The 18,996-nt window shown below is 36.5% G+C and overlaps 1 protein-coding gene and 1 long non-coding RNA gene across 3 annotated transcripts in view; one reads left to right on the top strand and one right to left on the bottom strand.

Annotated features, from left to right (window-relative positions):
• LOC145774849 (uncharacterized) overlaps positions 1 to 18,996 on the bottom strand; it is a 52,743-nt gene continuing 33,747 nt past the window's right edge. For both annotated transcript variants that reach the window (XM_082586183.1, XM_082586182.1), the window contains 17 exons: positions 18,280 to 18,807; positions 17,281 to 17,496; positions 11,253 to 11,332; positions 10,952 to 11,117; positions 10,480 to 10,559; positions 8,620 to 8,797; positions 8,420 to 8,499; positions 8,116 to 8,272; positions 7,917 to 7,996; positions 7,623 to 7,788; positions 6,717 to 6,796; positions 5,302 to 5,479; positions 5,102 to 5,181; positions 4,795 to 4,954; positions 4,240 to 4,269; positions 1,828 to 1,904; positions 1 to 1,105 (listed from right to left, as the gene is read on the bottom strand). In XM_082586183.1, the coding sequence (XP_082442309.1) occupies positions 1,001 to 1,105; positions 1,828 to 1,904; positions 4,240 to 4,269; positions 4,795 to 4,954; positions 5,102 to 5,181; positions 5,302 to 5,479; positions 6,717 to 6,796; positions 7,623 to 7,788; positions 7,917 to 7,996; positions 8,116 to 8,272; positions 8,420 to 8,499; positions 8,620 to 8,797; positions 10,480 to 10,559; positions 10,952 to 11,117; positions 11,253 to 11,332; positions 17,281 to 17,496; positions 18,280 to 18,807 (2,441 nt within the window). In that variant the 3' untranslated portion in view covers positions 1 to 1,000. The remainder of the gene's footprint in view (positions 1,106 to 1,827; positions 1,905 to 4,239; positions 4,270 to 4,794; positions 4,955 to 5,101; positions 5,182 to 5,301; positions 5,480 to 6,716; positions 6,797 to 7,622; positions 7,789 to 7,916; positions 7,997 to 8,115; positions 8,273 to 8,419; positions 8,500 to 8,619; positions 8,798 to 10,479; positions 10,560 to 10,951; positions 11,118 to 11,252; positions 11,333 to 17,280; positions 17,497 to 18,279; positions 18,808 to 18,996) is intronic.
• On the top strand, positions 13,866 to 16,920 carry LOC145774851 (uncharacterized). The gene is made up of 3 exons (XR_014290066.1): positions 13,866 to 14,270; positions 14,602 to 14,731; positions 15,513 to 16,920. It is a non-coding gene; the product is annotated as an uncharacterized LOC145774851 (long non-coding RNA).

Below are 18,996 nucleotides of genomic sequence, written 5' to 3'. Positions count from 1 at the left end.
TATTGAAAATATAGTTCCAAACATTCACTAAATTAGAAGAGGTAAAAGAAAACTAACAGCTGATGCAAGGCTACGTTTTTAAAAAAAATATATATTAGCCTAAGCTTACAACTGATTATGCCATCAGAGTATATTTGCGGCGTATTTATTTTCTAGTAATATCTGAAAGGCTGTTAATATGTGCAAATAACCGTAACTTACTACAATACACTACATATAAAATTATTATGAAATACTAATTGTGGCATGGAAGCAAAACACTTGTAAACCTTTTAAACCAAGAAAAGAAAACAATTCAAATGTGAAATCGATTTAAACTATCAAGCAATGATTTTTTCGCCTAAACACTGTAAACACGATAGGCCTACACAATTACAAGATATGAATTCTAAGTATCTAGCACCTTACAGTATAATGTATGCATAAAGGACAAAGCGCTGAATGAAAATGGTTAAATTGAATTTTTTGCACACAAAAAAAACATCTTTTTTTTTTTTTTTTTTTTTTTTTTTTTTTTTTTTTTTTTTTTTTTTTAAAAATATGGAACGCTTCACGATTTTGCGTTGATGTTGCAATACAAAGTCAAACTCAGACATTCCACCTAACGGAAAACTGCTTGTGAACATTTGGTCGCTTGGAAAATCATCATCTATACAAAACAGCAATTTTAAAATGCTCTTTATACAAAAGATAAAATACTTTAATCAAGCAAATACCAAAATATATCTCAAATAAAGAGTTATATGTGGCCAGTGCTGGTGCCAATATTCCGACTAAGCTTATATTTCCGATGACATAATTTTGACTTGATTAATTATAAAGATGAATTTTTGTAAATTAAATGGGAACTTTTATCAAAGTAAGCCATGATTTTTACACATAAAACTTCAAAATAAACATTTATCTTCTACATCAGCCAAGCAATAAACATCGACGGTTAGTGTTCGAAATCATAGCAATTCATCTTGATAGCAGTTCATATTTTCATCCACCCTTGTCATTATGAACAACCCTCTACGTTCCAGGGCCAGTCGCAAACCCCTACCGCGGGGTTAAAAGCTGTCCCAGGGGCGCACGGCATGGTGTACAGGTATCCGTTGGAGCACTGTGGAAAAAATTGACAAGGTTAATTTGAGGAAGTGATCTGCGATGGACGCCTTGTTACTTGTCATGACAATCTATGCGTTAGTGACATCACAAAAAAGTGTAGCCAAAGCCACATGCAAGAAATCACAAATTTCAATATTTTTATTTCAATAAAAATAAAAAGTTATAATCAAACACAGAATAATGATATATATATAATATAAAACAATATAATACAAAATATAATATAAATATACAATATTATAAAATGGAATTATAAAATTCAAATATCAAATATCGAATTATAATCAAACTTAGAATTATAATAAAATAAAAAATTAAAATACAAAATCTTCAAGCTTTAATTGAAATAAATAACATTAGCAATAAATTTTAATTATATCAAATTGAATAAATTAAAATTAAATAAAAATTTTATCAAATTAAATAATAAAAAAATTGAATACTGATGCGATGTGTCATTAATTAGTATTGTGCATCACACGGGTGGTTTGAAACGAAATACATTATTTACAAAGAAATTTAATTCAAAAAGAAACGAAAAGACAAAGATTTTATGTTGAAATGCATTGATACTTTTCAGGACTTCGAAACAGTGTTTATCTCACCACTGGAAGCTTGAATAACAAGCAAATTTATTTCTTCTTTATTGCAATTTTCAAGAAAATAGAAAGGAACATTTTGAAATATTTTGTTTAAATTAAAAATGTTAAAACTTACTTGATAGAAGTGCTCACAGTCTCCTGGCTTCTGGAATGGCTCTCCACTCAGCGGGTATCCATTGACGAAACAATCAGCTGAAAATATGTAAATTATTTTGTCATAATGAGTACAAATCGATTTTTGTACAATACTTTTCAGAAAACAATAAAATTTATTATAATAACAATAACATTCATATAGCACCAAATCTATTGTGTATAATTATACTTCTTTAGACTTCACTGTATATAACGATGGTGGGAAAGTAATTCATTCAGTCATAATGTTAAGAAAACCAGAATATTTTCAAGCGAGTGTTCAATTTGTTTTGTTTCCTGAATCGTCTAAACACATGAGCAACAAATTCCAGCGGGTGTCGGCAGCAGCTGGGAAACTGCAATTATCTTACTATGGTTTGCACGACATTTTCATTTATTTCTTAATTTTGAATAATTTTTGAGTTCAATTAATTCAGTGATTCCCAACCTGTTTTATCCGGTGGACTCTTTTTGTCGATATTCAAATGTAAACTCCCCTCCTATAATTTTAGTTTGTAAAAAAACTTGTTTACATTAATATTGTAATCTAAGTCTTGGAGAATAAACTAAACTTTCACTAGTAATAAGCTTTTTAGACTGTAATATTCCTTTTCATACTAAAATAATTTAATTAATGAAGAACGTTGCTGAAAAGTATTTTATTCAAAGAATACATTCAAAATTTAAGTGTCATTGCATTTAACAGTCTGTGTGAAAATTGTGATTTTTGTTTCGATAACTCATGCATGCTGGAAGAGTATTGCAAAGAGCACAAGGAATATCATTCTCCACGTCTGATCTGTTTTTCTGTTTTGCCTTCATTTGCAAGAGTTGAAAAACCTGATTCGCATAGATAAGTGGAAGCAAATGAAAAGAAACTTCTCAGCCACTTTGGAATAGGAATTACACATTAATGGCCGAAATCCAGTGATTGATTTTCTCTGAATAAGTCTCTTGCAAGAATCCGTTTTGAGTTCTAAAAATTCATCCTGCAATTTATCGGGAAGTTTTTCCATCAACAATGTAAATGAATTTTGTATTAAATCAAGATCATCGTCATAAATTTCAGGAAAATGTCGAATGAATTCCAGTTCTAATGCTGTGAGATGTTGTAAAATCAATTATTTTTCTAACTCTGGATGAACTTGTTTTTTGCCGTCAACAACCAGCACCGATGACAATTCTTTAAACATAGTACAGTAACATGTTCAAATGTTCATTCTAACTTTTTCTTATTCAATTATATCAAGCTTGCTGGTGAAAGCTTCCAAAGCATCTTTAAATAATGCTGAGCGGTACTGGCATCTGCTCTTGGAAAGGCCACTCAAGCCAGGGTGGTCGAAAGGTAGAGGCGAGACAAAACGTAGTCCCCCAGCGACCAGGACAGCAGAGCCTTCTAGTGCCTTAAGACAATCTCCTAATGATAGTGACATAAATCAATCACTCTCTTCCAACCTACCTTGAGCCAGAACGAAGCAGTACAGTTTGTAATTCATATGGTATCAATGTGTCAATGGCTCATGGATACAGATAACCCATGTGGGTGCGCAATCTGCTTTGAACGGAGATGGCGATTGAATATATACCATATATTGGTGTTTTTCCCTTGCATTTTCAGATTTAGTTTATTCAATGGACCAAACATATCAACCAAATAAGCAAGGAAGCTAATCCATCTGTCATCATTCAGCAATGAAACAAATTTCAATTTTATTTAAAGGTCAAAAAATAATTAAAACTCGTCTCTGAGCTCAAACATTCGTTTGGTTACGTTTCCTCATGAAAGCCATCCAGTATTTAAATGAAAGAAAGTAGGCCTACGTGATGGTCTGCATCCATATCAGTGCACAGTTGCATAATCGGGAGTTAATCTAATAATAATTTCTTTCTTAACACTCTAGTCCAGGCCAACTTACTAGGCTTAAAAAGGTTTACAATCCTAAAGCCAAATTCCCCCCTGAAAATTGCAAAATTCCCTCCTAGTGGGGAATTCCCCCCAGGTTGGGAACCACTGAATTAGGCTAATTAGTTCTTTTACAAAAGTTTGCAATAAAGTAGTTGCTTGAAGCGTACTTAGCAACTTTTTACAAAGAGTGAGAAGGCATTTTCTCATTTCTATGTTTTCAACAATTATTACAAAACAACTACAAAGTTACGGAGAAAAAATATACCCAAGAGACTTTACGACTTTTGAAAAACTGCAATTTTAATAGTAACACGTCACAGTAAATAGTTCCTAAACATTTCAGAAAACAATATAAAACTCTTTTGTAAGATGTCCTGGTATGGAATGTCCACTTTCTTTTTTGGCAAAATCATTACAGGAAAACTGTGTGGGTTAATTGCATAATAAAACTTAGTTACAGTTTCAATAAGATATCATTTTACTTACGGACAGTTGTGGGCGTTGTTGTGCTTGTTGCTGCATTAAACATAAAACAGTGGTTAGTGTATGAAAAATCTTTCTTGCATTAGGGCCACTTATGTAACCAGGCATTCTCAAACCCCTATCTTCTTCCAGGTCATAGATTTGTCTCTTGGGGAGACGAGATTACATTTCAATGGTGGTTAAAAGCAGAGCTGTGGAATCGAAGTTGTAAAGTCGAAATGATTTTGGCGTGTCCGGAGTAGGAGTCGGCCAACTATAAACAGAGGAGTCGGAGTCGTGTGTTTTTCGCCCTACTCTACACTGTACTGCCCTGGTTAAAAGCAATTAGTTTACATCGTTTTTACATTTATTTTCATTCATACGTTACATTATGTTTTCTTGAATTGCTATTTAGAGGCCCAAAATAGCCTACTTTGTTTGTATATCATTGTACTGCTGATTAAGTATTATCGTTAATATTCACACACACACACACACACATCTTACACATCTTACACACAGATCTTAGCCTTACACATCTTACACTCACAAGATACATTTTTCACACATGTATCTTACTCGATTCTGTTGTTGTTGTAGTGGTTGTTGGTGTTGTAGTTGGGGTTGTCAGTTGACCGTCGCATCCAAAAATGTAGTAGACAAAGTCACAACGTTTTTGTGCAGGATTAAAAGCTTGCTTCGGCGGGCACCTAAATGTGAGCAGTGTGCCATAGGCGCACTGGAAAACAAATACATTTCAAAGAGGCAAGTTAATAATCAACCTTGATAAAGTCATTGGAGTGATAGTCAATTTAGTTAATTCGTTATCATCATCATCGGTGTTTTTATCATTTTTATCATTAACAACTATTTTTTGAAAACTTACCTGGTGATAATGTAAGCAATCTCCTGGCTTTGCAAATGGTGGTCGAGTGATTGGCCTTCCATGACGGTCTACGCATTCGGCTGCACAAAACAAGCATTTAAATATTAATACAAAAAACACAACAACAGAATAACTTAATAAGAAAACACAAAAAACGAGAAAACTGTTTTGAAAAGTGCTTTTCAAGAAGCTTAACTCACGATCGTAACGGCTAAACTTTGTAGTGGTGATAGTTGTTGTCGGGGCTTCAGTGTTTTTATCATACGCATCTTCACATCCTGGAACGTTGTAAGGCCAATCACAGACTCCAACAGCTGGATCAGGATTGAATACCGTCCCATGAGGGCATGGCTTGGTGTAGAGGTATCCGTTGGAACACTAAAAAAATATCCAAACCTTATCCTAAGTTCAATGAATTTTTTTTTTAAGTGAGGTACCGGTAACTATTTGAATTAGATCTCTTGACATGTCGACTTGCAATCGCATGAGTAGGATGTGACATAGTGTGGCTAGGGGAACTAAAATATTGAATGTCCACTAAGCCTCACTGGCACAATTAGCCTATAGCTGTTTATACAGCATTGTGTAGCTCCTGTACTCTATATCACTGTCACATCTACTCCAAGTGGTCAATGATACGTTGAAGAGGCCTAGTTCGTTGATCCTAGTGTTTTATTAAATATTATCCCCAACGTTGTCACTATGTTTCTCACATACCTACAGTTTTCATACTACGCGACGTAAGAGGTGGTTGGTTGGTTTTTGAATCTTTATCCTCGGACTGGCAAAGCCTTGATAGGTTATTCCTGTTAGTTTCGCGTACTTGTGTAGAGGATCTTGACGCAGGGTCGGTTACCGAGATTGTCAAAGTGAAGTTTTTTGATTGTTGAAGTGTTGTTGATGAGGAATTATTCCATTCACTAGGTGCCGCTGAATGGAGAGCAGTCCTGACATGCGTTGCTCAAGCGCACACCCCGAGAGTCGAACTAGTGCCGCGTGATCTTGAGCCGGGCGCATAACTACTGAGCTAACGGGGCGGTTTGTGACAGGTGGATTGTGACAGGCCCAGGAAAACAAATGGAGTTAAAAATACTTTAATCATCATTTATTTTTAGCTTGGTTGGTTTTTAATCTTGATCCTCAGACTGACAAGCATTTAATAGGTTATTTCTGGTAGCTTCGCATAGCCTACTTGTAGGCTAAAGGCTTTTTGACGCAAGGCCAGTTACCGAGATGGATAGTGAAGTTTTCCGATAATCCGATTGTTGTTGAAATGTTGTTGCTAGGGAAGAATTTCATCCACCATGTGCTGCTGAATAGAGAGCTCAGAGCTGTCCTGAAATGAGTTGCTCAAGCGCACACCCTGAGAGTCGAACCAGCGCAGCGTGATCTTGAGTCGGGCTCTCAACTACTGAGCTAACGGGGCGGACAAAGCAAATTAATCCGCTATTTTACGGCAATATGACATATACAGTAAGAAACTTGCAAAGGGTTGTTTTAACAATTAGCTTTCGAGTTACAGAGTTTTGTCCCCTTATCATCTCCAATCCTTCATACACACTTGTTGTGACTGCTTTTTTGGTTATTCTATCAAGTCAGTTGGTTGTGATCGCACCTGGTAAAAGTGTGTACAATCTCCTGGTTTCTGGAATGGTTTTCCACTGATGGGATAACCGTTCTCATCTGTGCATGTAGCTGGAACAAAAGAAAGTATCATCAACTACTGAAATAGTGACAAGTTGTCAGCCACTTGCCACAGAGGATCGATATACTAGGCTGTAGGCTACTGATGTGTAATTGGAATGCCTAGGGATGGAAGCAACGGCGATCTGGTTAAAACATTACAAACATTCGCTCTAGCAGTAAATGTTTTGGTTTAAGACAGTGAAGAGCAACGTGGTCCAGGTGGACCACAAGTGGTCCACAGAGAATTTTCGGTGGTCCACGGATAAAATAATTATTTAAAATAATAATCCACAGATTTACGAAATTGTACAATCTTTCATCATATCCTTTCCAACAACATGGCTAGTTGAGGCTGGATTTTCTGTTATTAATGACATTTTTTGTAAAAAAAGAAACCGACTTGATATTAATAAGCGTGATACAGTAAGATTAAGATTGAATCAAACTTTTACTTGTAATTATGACTTAATGTGTGACAAACATCAACAACAAGGCAGTCACTGACGTAAAATTTTATGATATTTGGTCAATTGTTACTTGTAAATATTTGGTTAAATTTATTACTGTTGTTTTTCTAAACTTAAGCCACAATTATAAATCTGATATAGAAAAATGGCTATGGTCCACAGAAATTTCTAAAAAAAATTTTATGGTCCACAGTCACAAAAAGGTTGCTCATCACTGGTTTAAGATATTCTACTTTTACGTACGGTAGTTCATTAAACTTTTCTTTTGGAAGTTTGTTTATTTCTTATAGTTACCCTAATTAGGTGACCGTAATTTGGGAAGCCCTGGGTTGGTATGGGAAATAATTTTTTTATCTAGGTTGACTTACGTTCAGAGGGGTTCAACTTTGCACTTGTCGTTGTTTCAGCCACAGTTTTTTGGGGATACGCATTTTCACATCCGGGAACGTTGTAAGGATGATCACAGACTTCTATTTCAGGATTAAACACCGTTCCTGGAGGGCATCGCCTAGTGTGAAGATGTCCATCGGAACACTAAAAAGCAAATGTCAAAGTGTCAGAAAAACGTTGCTTCCTTATCATCTTTACCCCTTCTTGAGCATTTGTTGTTAATGTGTTTGTTGACTAGTCTAGTGGCTTAATTACGTTAGTTGTGATCGCACCTGATAAAAGTGTGTACAATCTCCTGGTTTCGGCAATGGTTTTCCACTGATGGGATAACCGTTCTCGTCTGTGCATGTAGCTGAAACACAAGTAAATCTCATAAAGTATTGAAATGAAAACTTTACAGTTTGAAATTCCGCATAAGTTAGTGCAATATAAGCTTATCACTTATAAGCAATGTATCTTACTGTTTCTTACTCGATTCTGTTGTTGTAGTGGTTGTTGGTGTTTTAGTTGGGGTTGTCAGTTGACCGTCGCATCCAGAAATGTAGTAGACAAAGTCACAACGTTTTTGTGCAGGATTAAAAGCTTGCTTCGGTGGGCACCTAAATGTGAGCAGTGTGCCATAGGCGCACTGGAAAACAAATACATTTCAAAGAGGCAAGTTAATAATCAACCTTGATAAAGTCATTGGAGTGATAGTCAATTTAGTTAATTCGTTATCATCATCATCGGTGTTTTTATCATTTTTATCATTAACAACTATTTTTTGAAAACTTACCTGGTGATAATGTAAGCAATCTCCTGGCTTTGCAAATGGTGGTCGAGTGATTGGCCTTCCATGACGGTCTACGCATTCGGCTGCACAAAACAAGCATTTAAATATTAATACAAAAAACACAATAACAGAATAACTTAATAAGAAAACACAAAAAATGAGAAAACTGTTTTGAAAAGTGCTTTTCAAGAAGCTTAACTCACGATCGTAACGGCTAAACTTTGTAGTGGTGACAGTTGTTGTCGGGGCTTCAGTGTTTTTATCATACGCATCTTCACATCCTGGAACGTTGTAAGGCCAATCACAGACTCCAACAGCTGGATCAGGATTGAATACCGTCCCATGAGGGCATGGCTTGGTGTAGAGGTATCCGTTGGAACACTAAAAAAAATATCCAAACCTTATCCTAAGTTCAATGAAATTTTTTTTCAAGTAAGGTACCGGTAACTATTTGAATTAGATCTCTTGACATGTTGACTTGCAATCGCATGAGTAGGATGTGACATAGTGTGACTGACTAGGGGAACTAAAATATAAAATATTGAATGTCCACTAGGCCTTACTCACACAATTAGCCTATAGTTGTTTATACAGCATTGTGTAGCTCCTGTACCCTATATCACTGTCGCATCTACTCCAAGTCTTATTGTTTGGTCAATGATATGTTGAAGAGGCCTAGTTCGTTGATCCTAGTGTTTTATTAAATTATCCCCAACGTTGTCACTATGTTTCTCACATACAGCTTTCATACTACGCGACGTAAGAGGGGTTTGGTTGGTTTTTGAATCTTTATCCTCGGACTGGCAAAGCCTTGATAGGTCATTCCTGGTAGTTTCGCGTACTTGTGTAGAGGATCTTGACGCAGGGCCGGTTACCGAGATTGGCAGAGTGACGTTTTCCGATTGTTGAAGTGTTGTTGACGAGGAATTATTCAATTCACTAGGTGCCGCTGAATGGAGAGCAGTCCTGACATGCCGGCTGCTTAGCCGAGTGGTGAGAGCCCTGGAACGGCAATCGAAAGGGCGCCGGTTCGATACCACTCAAGAGCACGCGGCTGTGTCTTTGACAGGACACTTTAAGGCTTGCTTGAAGGTGGACACGAAGATTGGCTTCCTTGCCTTCCCGTCCACTTAATCTAAATCTTTAACCACCAGGTCTTAGCCTGGATACGACAACAACAACATGCGTTGCTCAAGCGCACACCCCAAGAGTCGAACTAGCCAGGGGCCCGGGGCACTTTTAGATCGAGGGGCCCCCGTGCAAAAAAACACCTCTGCGTCTACAGTAGCCAGCACTGCACAGCATTTTGCAGCAACTTTAAAGGCTGAAAGGAAAAAATAACACAAAATCACATTTTTTCCACATAGGGGGGCCCTTCAAAAGTCGGGGGGCCCGGGGCACCTGCACCCTCTGCCCCCCCCGCCCTAAATCCGGGCCTAGAACTAGCCCCGCGTGATCTTGAGTCGGGCGCGTAACCACTGAGCTAACGGGGCGGTTTGTGACAGGTGGTTTGTGACAGGCCCAGGAAAACAAATGGAGTTAAAAACACTTTAATCATCATTTATTTTTAGCTTGGTTGGTTTTAATCTTGATCCTCAGACTGACAAGCATTTAATAGGTTATTTCTGGTAGCTGTGCATACTTGTAGGCTAAAGGCTTTTTGACGCAAGGTCAATTACCGAGATTGATAATGAAGTTTTCCGATAATTCGATTGTTGTTGAAGTGTTGTTGCTAGGGAAGCATTTCATCCACCATGTGCTGCTGAATGGAGAGCTGTTCTGAAATGAGTTGCTCAAGCGCACACCCTGAGAGCCGAACCAGCGCAGCGTGATCTTGAGTCGGGCTCTCAACTACTGAGCTAACGGGGCGGACAAAGCAAATTGAACTGCTATTTTACGGCAATATGACATATTTAAGCAGTAATAAACTTGCAAAGGGGTTGTTTTAACAGTTAGCTTTCGAGTTACAGAGTTTTGTCCCCTTATCATCTCCAGTCCTTCTTACACACTTGTTGTGACTGCTTTTTTGGTTATTCTATCAAGTCAGTTGGTTGTGATCGCACCTGGTAAAAGTGTGTACAATCTCCTGGTTTCTGGAATGGTTTTCCACTGATGGGATAACCGTTCTCATCTGTGCAAGTAGCTGGAACAAAAGAAAATATCATTAACTACGGTACTGAAATAGTGACAAGTTTTCAACCACTTGCCACAGAGGATCTATTAGACTACTGTACTATAAACTAGCCAATAGGCTAATGTGTAATTGGAATACCTAGGAATGACAGCTACGGCGATCTGGTTAACCCTTTGAGGACCATAAACTTTTGAGACATGTTTTATTGAAATATTGATGATTTTTATTACAAGTTTGTCACTTCAAAGAGTAGCCTAATTGGAAAAAAAATTTAAAAATATATTTCAAATAGAAGTTACGCTTTGGTACATGTGATGATGTGTGTACCATTGGTCCGGGCAATGTTTTCGTAAACCCTGGGTTGGTAAGGGAAATAATCTTTTTTATGTAGGCTAACTTACGTTCAGAGGGGTTCAACTCGGCATTTGTCGTTGTTTCAGCCACAGTTTTTTGGGGATACGCATTTTCACATCCGGGAACGTTGTAAGGATGATCACAGACTCCTATTTTAGGATTAAACACCGTTCCTGGAGGGCATTGCCTAGTGTGAAGATGTCCATTGGAACACTAAAAAGCAAATGTCAAAATGTCAGAAAAATTGCTCCCTTTATCATCTTTACCCCTTCTTGGGCATTTGTTGAATGTGTTTGTTGAATAGTCTAGCCTAGTCTAGTGGCTTAATTACGTTAGTTGTGATCGCACCTGATAAAAGTGTGTACAATCTCCTGGTTTCGGCAATGGTTTTCCACTGATGGGATAACCGTTCTCGTCTGTGCATGTAGCTGAAACACAAGTAAATCTCATAAAGTATAGAAATGACCCTTTACAGTTTGAAATTCCGCATAAGTTAGTGCAAGATAAGCTTATCACAGGCCTATTAGCCTATTCATTCGTTCTGCAACACATCAAAAAGTTTGGTGAAGTAGGTGAAGTGATTGCTTTCCTGCACCATGTAAACAACACAAAACAAGATCACGACATTCATCAGAAAACATAGAAAAACAAAACTTACAAACAGCTTTTCCCACTATTGATAAAAAATTAAAAACGTTTTCCGCTCTTTAGGTTTGCATATTTCTAGCTCCACCGAAAAACTCAAAAACTGAGGAAGTGAGCCGTTGTGATGCAATAATAATAAACACTGTATTTTTTCCCTGGAGAGGTTACTTAAAAACATGGGTTGACCAATGACCATTTCATGGACTTGAAGGCCACTCACAATTTTTAATGCAAATCAATTTTTGATAGCTGGCGCGAACATGTATAGAACGATGAAGTAAAAAGACAAATTTAACACCAAAAAAATATGACTAAACAAAAAGGTTTGAAATATGCATTGATAAAACAGCGTTTGGAAAACACTATCTTATTAAAAATGCACAGCCACCAATCCTAAAAATAAAAGAGAAAAAAGAAAACTTTATTTTGTCGGTTGTAAAATTTGCTCCAGCAATAAAAAAAAAATTGAATTCAAAAGTAACTGTAACTTAAAAAAAATTGTTAAGAAGGAATTTGGAAAGTTTATTCAAAATCATTTCAAATCATGTTAGTTTTTGAAAAACGGATAAATATTAACTCACGGATTTCCGAAAAGTTGTTATTTGTTATCCGTTGATTTACGACTTGCCAACCAAAAATTTACGACATATCAACAGCGTTGCCAACCAAAAACTTTTATCTTTATTTTTGTTTTTTTATTCTACATTTTTAGAATTGTTGTGAGCGTTTTAGACTTTAAACTGGCACAATTAGTGTGCGTTACAAACGAAGAATGCACAAAGTTACTATCAAAATCTTCAACTTGTTTGTGAAAAGCGTGCCATATTAATATATCATGTTTTTTCATTTTTTTAAAATACGTTTGAAAAAATAAACAAACTTTTTTTTATTTTTACAGCAGTTTAACAAAATCGTCGGTCCATTTTATGTGATGCAATCCTGTAAAAAGTGTGCTACACTTTGCATGAAGAGTTTAAGTTGGAAAACTTGCCCAGTTCTATTCTGATTCTGTAGTGCACTGTTTCTGAAGTGCTGGTCTTAATATATCATTTCGAATTAACAGTGGCTTAATCTATTGTCACATGAACATTATCTGTTAAGTGGCATATTGTACGTACGCCTATGATTATTATTTGCAAGTCTATTTTTAAATATGGACCTGTTTCTTTCCTCTGAGCCAAGTAAATAATAAATCGGTTTGTTATAATTAAAATTTAACCATGAGATATTTTGCAATATCTGGCAACGCTCCAGGTACATGAGAAGTCATAAAATAGCCTACAGTTTGTTGACACAACACATATGCCAGAAAAGTAGAGCATTAAAATTTTATTGGTTTATCTTTTACTGTTATTTTAACTATAGTCAAATACTTTCAGAACAAAATAATATCGATACAGCTATTGTTTACTGCCTCATGGAAGTTCTCTCAATAGCTCAGTTATCGTAGTTAGTGCGTGACTTCATAAACGAAAAAGTGTAAGATCAAGCGTCGCTGGTTCGACTCTCGGGGTGTGCGCTTGAGCTATGCACTGTTAAGGACTGCCCTCTATTCAGCGGCACCTAATGAAGGGAATAATTCCTTGGTGACAACAATCGGAAATTTTACTCCAGATGTCAATCTTAGTGACCGGCCTGCTTCAATGGTTTATAGCCTCTGCTAGTATCAATCAGTTTATTTATTTATTATTAGTACCGGTATAAGAAACTGCCAGGATTAAGCTCTCAAAGAAGCTTTTCCAGTCCAAGGATAAAGATTTAATCAATCAATTTACTTTCCTTTATTTAGAAGAAGCTAAACTTTGTGTTAAGGCATGCTCTCAGTCGGCAATTGAATATTGATCTTTTTAATCTAGGTTTTTTTTTAGCTAAAATAATTTTGTAATGAAATCAAGCTGAAAAAATTTGTGTTGAACAACACAAATTGGTGCTCTTCCACAAGTCACCTGTGGGTCAACTGAAGTTGTTGAAATTGAATAAGAAATGTACAAAGGAGAACTTAATGTCGATTTGCAGTACCAGTACATTTTCTCTCCATATCTGCTCTATTGCCCTGATAATGACATCATTTTTTTGTTGATCTACAGCCATACGGGGACTTTTGGAAGAGCTCCCTCAAGTTTAGTCTGTCCGAATGTAGGCCTAATATTAGAATTCCTAGATCTAATGATTGCCCCAAATACAGAACAATTTTTCTTCTGATGTTCACTTCAATAAGAACAGGCATATTTTAAATACTTAATAAACAAGACTTTAGCATGAACAAGACAGAAATTCGAGACCGGTACTTTAGAAAACAGTTGTGAGATACTATAAGTCACCATTCTAGCTGAACCACCACCTGGTTTAATAAGCTATTTATGGTAATACCATAACGACATAACGTGTCAACAACGACCTTGCTACCTGTTTAGTTCTACAATTTTAATAAGACATGAATTCATCTTAGCTGAGGTTTTAACATTCTCCTTTCTCTCGATAATATTACATCTTTGTTGTGTACTATGATCCAAACCTTTGTACAGTACAATGCAGGAAATTAACCAACTCAAAGAAGTTGCAGTGCTACTGTTGCGTGAGGTCTACTGTGTAAACCGCCTCAAGCATCTGAACTGCCCTACAGAGCAGTTGTTGCTGTATGCTAAAATAATGGCTCTGAAAAGATTTAAAATGCTGGTTACCAGCTCTGCTCTAGTCTTATCTTGATCATTTTGCCGAAAGGTGATTAGAAAAACTTTTTTATGATTTGTTGGTATCATTATTGAATATGCACAAAGTGTGTATCGCTAGAATAAAGATATGGAAATATGTGACAACATGGTTATTTCTGCAATTCAAAATGCATTGATGTAGGCTATTTAAGCCATGTGAGGTGAATAATAGAGCCTAGTAAATTTTAAGCTGTAGTAACAATGAATTTGCTAAATTGATGCAGAACAGAAACGAGAGGATATATCTATATATGATTTGTTTTGAACAATGTAAAGTTTAAGACTGAACAAAGTGTATTTGTAATTCACACAAAGTGTCAACTGTTTGTGTTCTCTTGCAGTTTGCCGTCATTACCATGTCATATCAATGAATAGAATCTAAATCAAATCGTGTACATAGTCTGGTTCAATCTGTGGAGGATGGACACATCTCCAACTACTGTACCTTTCTACCCTTCTTAAAGCTTAAATGTCAGAATTTGTCTTATTGTTAATAGTTATTATTGTTTCAAAAAACTTGCTTGAGTGATGCACTGATTCAATTACTTGTTTTGTTACACTGCTTTAATGCATTATACATATTGCTTTATTTAAGGTTATCTTTTCAAATCTTTCACCAAGATTGTGTAAATGAGGGCAATACCATCAGCCAAATATTATACAAACTAATTACTAACCAATTGCACTTCTAGTGCAGTTCCCAAGTGCAACAAAAAAGTTTAATTATAACACTTTAGTAACTAACCAATATTCTCAAGTCTAGTTTTAGCTGTTGTAATGTATGAATGTGGTAGGCTAGTAATAAATGAAAAAGAATAAAAAAGTATATACTTATATACTGCCCTTTTTGCAACACATAACTAATGCCATACACCTCCTTTAAGTGTCTGTGTGTTTTTGGGTATTTCAATGTAAACTCAAACAAACTATTCTTATGTAGTACAAATGGCTACCAGAAAAATACGAATCAGAAGATGAAAGTGAACAACAATGCAAAATAATCAGGATACGACAAATCTTGAAACTGAGCTTGAATCAACTAATTTATCGATATTATCCTTATAGACCAATTAGACTAAATCAAGATACTGTCACAAATGCAATCACGTAGTTTCATATGTTATGATGGCCTTAATCAGATTACATGAAGATTCACTTTATTAAAGACACCATAATACTTCCTTGGGGATTGTTGGGGGTATCTTCTGCTGTTTTAACATTATCTTCATCACATCAATTCTTTGTGTTTCAGGAGAACACCCAAGCTCTTGGATGCCACAACTTTTCTTGTATTTGGTTAAATGGTTATGTACTGTTGTTATCACTTTCGTGCCATTACCATATCTGTTTATTAATTTTATTCAGAGCCTTTGCATCCATGTTATGTCAAGCAATGTAAACAAAACCTACATTGCATGAAAAGGTGTAGGCCTATGAACCTATATTATTATCTGTTTTTTCAACATATTCAAAATAATTTATGATCTTCAGCAGTGGTTCATAACCACCAGTACGCGTTCATTTTTGTGCTGGTTTGCAAAAGTTAGTTTAATTCGTTCAATTTGCTTGATAAATACCTTCCACTTTGAATGATGTTTCTCCATTTTACTTATGCAAACATAAAGTTTATGCCATGGTTAATGTTCTTCTGTGAGGCTTATTTCAATTGTATTTCTAGCAGTTGTGTTGTTCAAGCTGATCGTACAAACCACTTCAGCACTGTGAATTTGAATCTCAGTAGAAAAAATATTTTATACAAGCAACTAAAATAATTTTGGTCCCAATACACATTAAACCACTTGATTTTGCGTAAGTTTTTTTAAAATTTTGTCGCGCTCTTTTCCTGAAGCAATCGTGCCTTCGACAATATGGTTACCGGTCCGTTGATGTGGTTAGTGGTCCGTGAAAGAACTTCCGTAATTTGCCGGCCCGGCATCGTCGAAAGGTTAAGAATCAGTGATCTACGATTTTTGAAAAATAGCAATGATGTGATTTCTTATTGCAGCAATCAACTTGTTTTTATCTTTTCTGAAGCTAGCTTGGAGAATTTCAAAAAAATTGATACAGCTTATGCGTACATTTGCGGCAAAAATGTATGGTAATACCAGCAGTAGCGAAAACTAAGGCTGCCTTTACTGCAAGACATGTGTAGTTGTGTACTGTACTTTGATTTATCGCCGTCTTAATTGTATTGTGACATTTCAAGCTGAAAAATCTTGAGCAATCAATGAGAAATCCCCCGACCAAAAAACAACAACCCAGCCAGATAAAACATGCCTTAGTGACATTGATTCGACGTGTGCCGACATTGATTATATGTATAAAGAACTGTTAACTGGAAAGCCTACAGGTTTCGAGATCAATTCATTCTTGGACACTCCCCATCATTGCATTCTTGAATCGGATCTTTGCGGAATTTCTATTTTTGCGAGTGACGGACACCAAATAAAGCAACAGCAACCGCACTTTGTCCTATCGTTGCTTAGCCACCGAAGCGTGCAGTCTCAAAAAAAAATTGATCTTTAGCTCGTCAGCTAATAGAGATACGGTACGAGAATAATACATTTTTCTTTATGCACGTTTGATAGCATAGCAATGACAACCAGAGCCAGAAATGAACAACCGTTGCTATGCGGTACTTACGTCGTCAGCATAATGTTCTTTTAGCGGGAAGTGTCATGTTCTTATAATTACATACGCACGCCAATGTTGGTCTTTTGATCCGACATCGCTAGCAAATTTAGGAAAGATTTGTTTGTCATGTGGTCACTGGTTAACCAACGGTGATGTTCACAGAGTTGGATTTCATGCAATAAAATTACTTACTAGTGCCTGTACGCTTACGATATCTATTGTCTATGGGAGCGATTACCAGAAACTCCAATTATGAGAAGAGTCTATATGTAGCCCATGATTCGCATTGGTGCGATAAATCTCTAGCAAGAGACAGTAGCTGCCCCCTAATGATCTTGTAATCGAAAAATGAAGCTTTTAGAAAGAGATTTTGTATGTAAGCTTACGAGAAATTGTAGGTCCAGGATTTGGCACAGCTGTCGTTTTAGAAGGTGTTGTCGATTTTTCTGTCGGAATGGTTGCAACAGTTTGTTCATTGCCAACTGCACTCGGCGTTGTGTTTGGTGCTTCGTTTGCGGTGAAAGCTTCTTCGCCGGTTGTGTCAGGTATATTCTCCGTCGTAGTTTCGCTCTGTGAAGTTTCTTTTTCGCCAATAGTAGTCTCTGGAACAAACGAGATTATTAAGGCTAAGCCGTAAATACTGTATGCGCCAAATATTGAGAGGTTAATTTGGGCCCTATACTAATGAGATACTCGGGTCCAAAATTCAAACACGTCTAAGAAAAATCCACGGCATGCGAGGTGGTTTCTTCAATTCTCTATGTTCCCTGGTAAGGTTATGGGCCCCTAAAATCATCCTGAGTCTATAAGTGCTTGAACCCCCCTGTCAATACCACTGCAAGCAACAACCCCAAGTAGCTATACCTTGTCAAACAACGCTTTTTGAAGCTTTGTTTATTTTCAAATATATAGCTAATCCTTATAGATTTGCCTTCAGATAGTTGTTTCTTGGACATTTTTCTGGGTTGTTATATTGTGGTTACATTAATGGATCGCTACAATATGTGGAAATTCTGTTGTAAACATTTCTTCACCAGAACCTTCTACAAATATAGAATTGTTTACAATTTATACGCAGGTAGCTTAGGCTACATGGAATGGTAACACAGACTAAGCAGCACACTTAGTAGTAGCCTAAGCCCAATGTGCAATTTCAAAAAGCAATTTTTGTGTTTACCATTGAATTTGACACTTGAACGCTTTCTGGCAACATCACCAGAATTGTTTTTTTTTTGCAACTACTTTAGTTGCTTCACATCGTATAACTTGTTCAAAGACCATTAAATGTGCTTAAAGTCAAGCAGTAGCCTTAGCCTACTATTAAACCAAAAACTTTACAGCCTACTCCGAATTTATTTCTATCAAGTTATTATAGGCCTAAGCACCTTCAGTTTGTGCAGTTGCTTCTTGTGACTCAGTTGCAACTTCTGTTGTTCCAATTGGTTCTTCTACAGCTTGTGTTGTTCTGACTGGTACGTCCGGTACTGCATGTGTTGTTCCAATTGGTTCTTCTACAGCTTGTGTTGTTCTAACTGGTTCTGCTTGTGCTGTTCCAATTGGTTCTTCTACAGCTTGTGTTGTTCTGACTGGTTCTTCTACAGTTTGTGTTGTTCCTATTGGTTCTTCCACAGCTGGTGTTGTTCTGACTAGTTCTGCTTGTGTTGTTCCAATTGGTTCTTCTACAGCTTGTGTTGTTCTGACTGGTTCTTCTGCACCTTGTGTTGTTCTGACTGGTTCTGCTTGTGTTGTTCCAATTGGTTCTTCTACAGCTTGTGTTGTTTTGACTCGTTCTGCTTGTGTTGTTTCAATTGGTTCTTCTACAGCTTGTGTTGTTCCGATTGGTTCTTCTACAGTTTGTGTTGTTTCAAATGAAGTTTCAACTGTTGGAAGTTCTTCCCCGCTGCTTCCAGATCCTGATTAAATATATTTTCCGTTTAATATTTAAAATAGGCTCATTGGAAGGAAGTTATACTTTCAGCTTTTAATCTATTTGACTCAAAAGTTACTGTAGAAGTGAAGTTATAACGAAAATATCCAGGCAATATCGCCTGTTCAATTGCAGTTTGTGATGCTCCAAGAAACTTTTCAAGAATAACGTAGCC

Source organism: Aplidium turbinatum, chromosome 7 (assembly GCF_918807975.1).
Source record: "Aplidium turbinatum chromosome 7, kaAplTurb1.1, whole genome shotgun sequence".
Classification (NCBI taxonomy): Eukaryota; Metazoa; Chordata; class Ascidiacea; order Aplousobranchia; family Polyclinidae; genus Aplidium; species Aplidium turbinatum.
The sequence above is the reverse complement of the archived record's forward strand: the minus strand, read 5'-3'. Positions and strand labels throughout refer to the sequence as shown.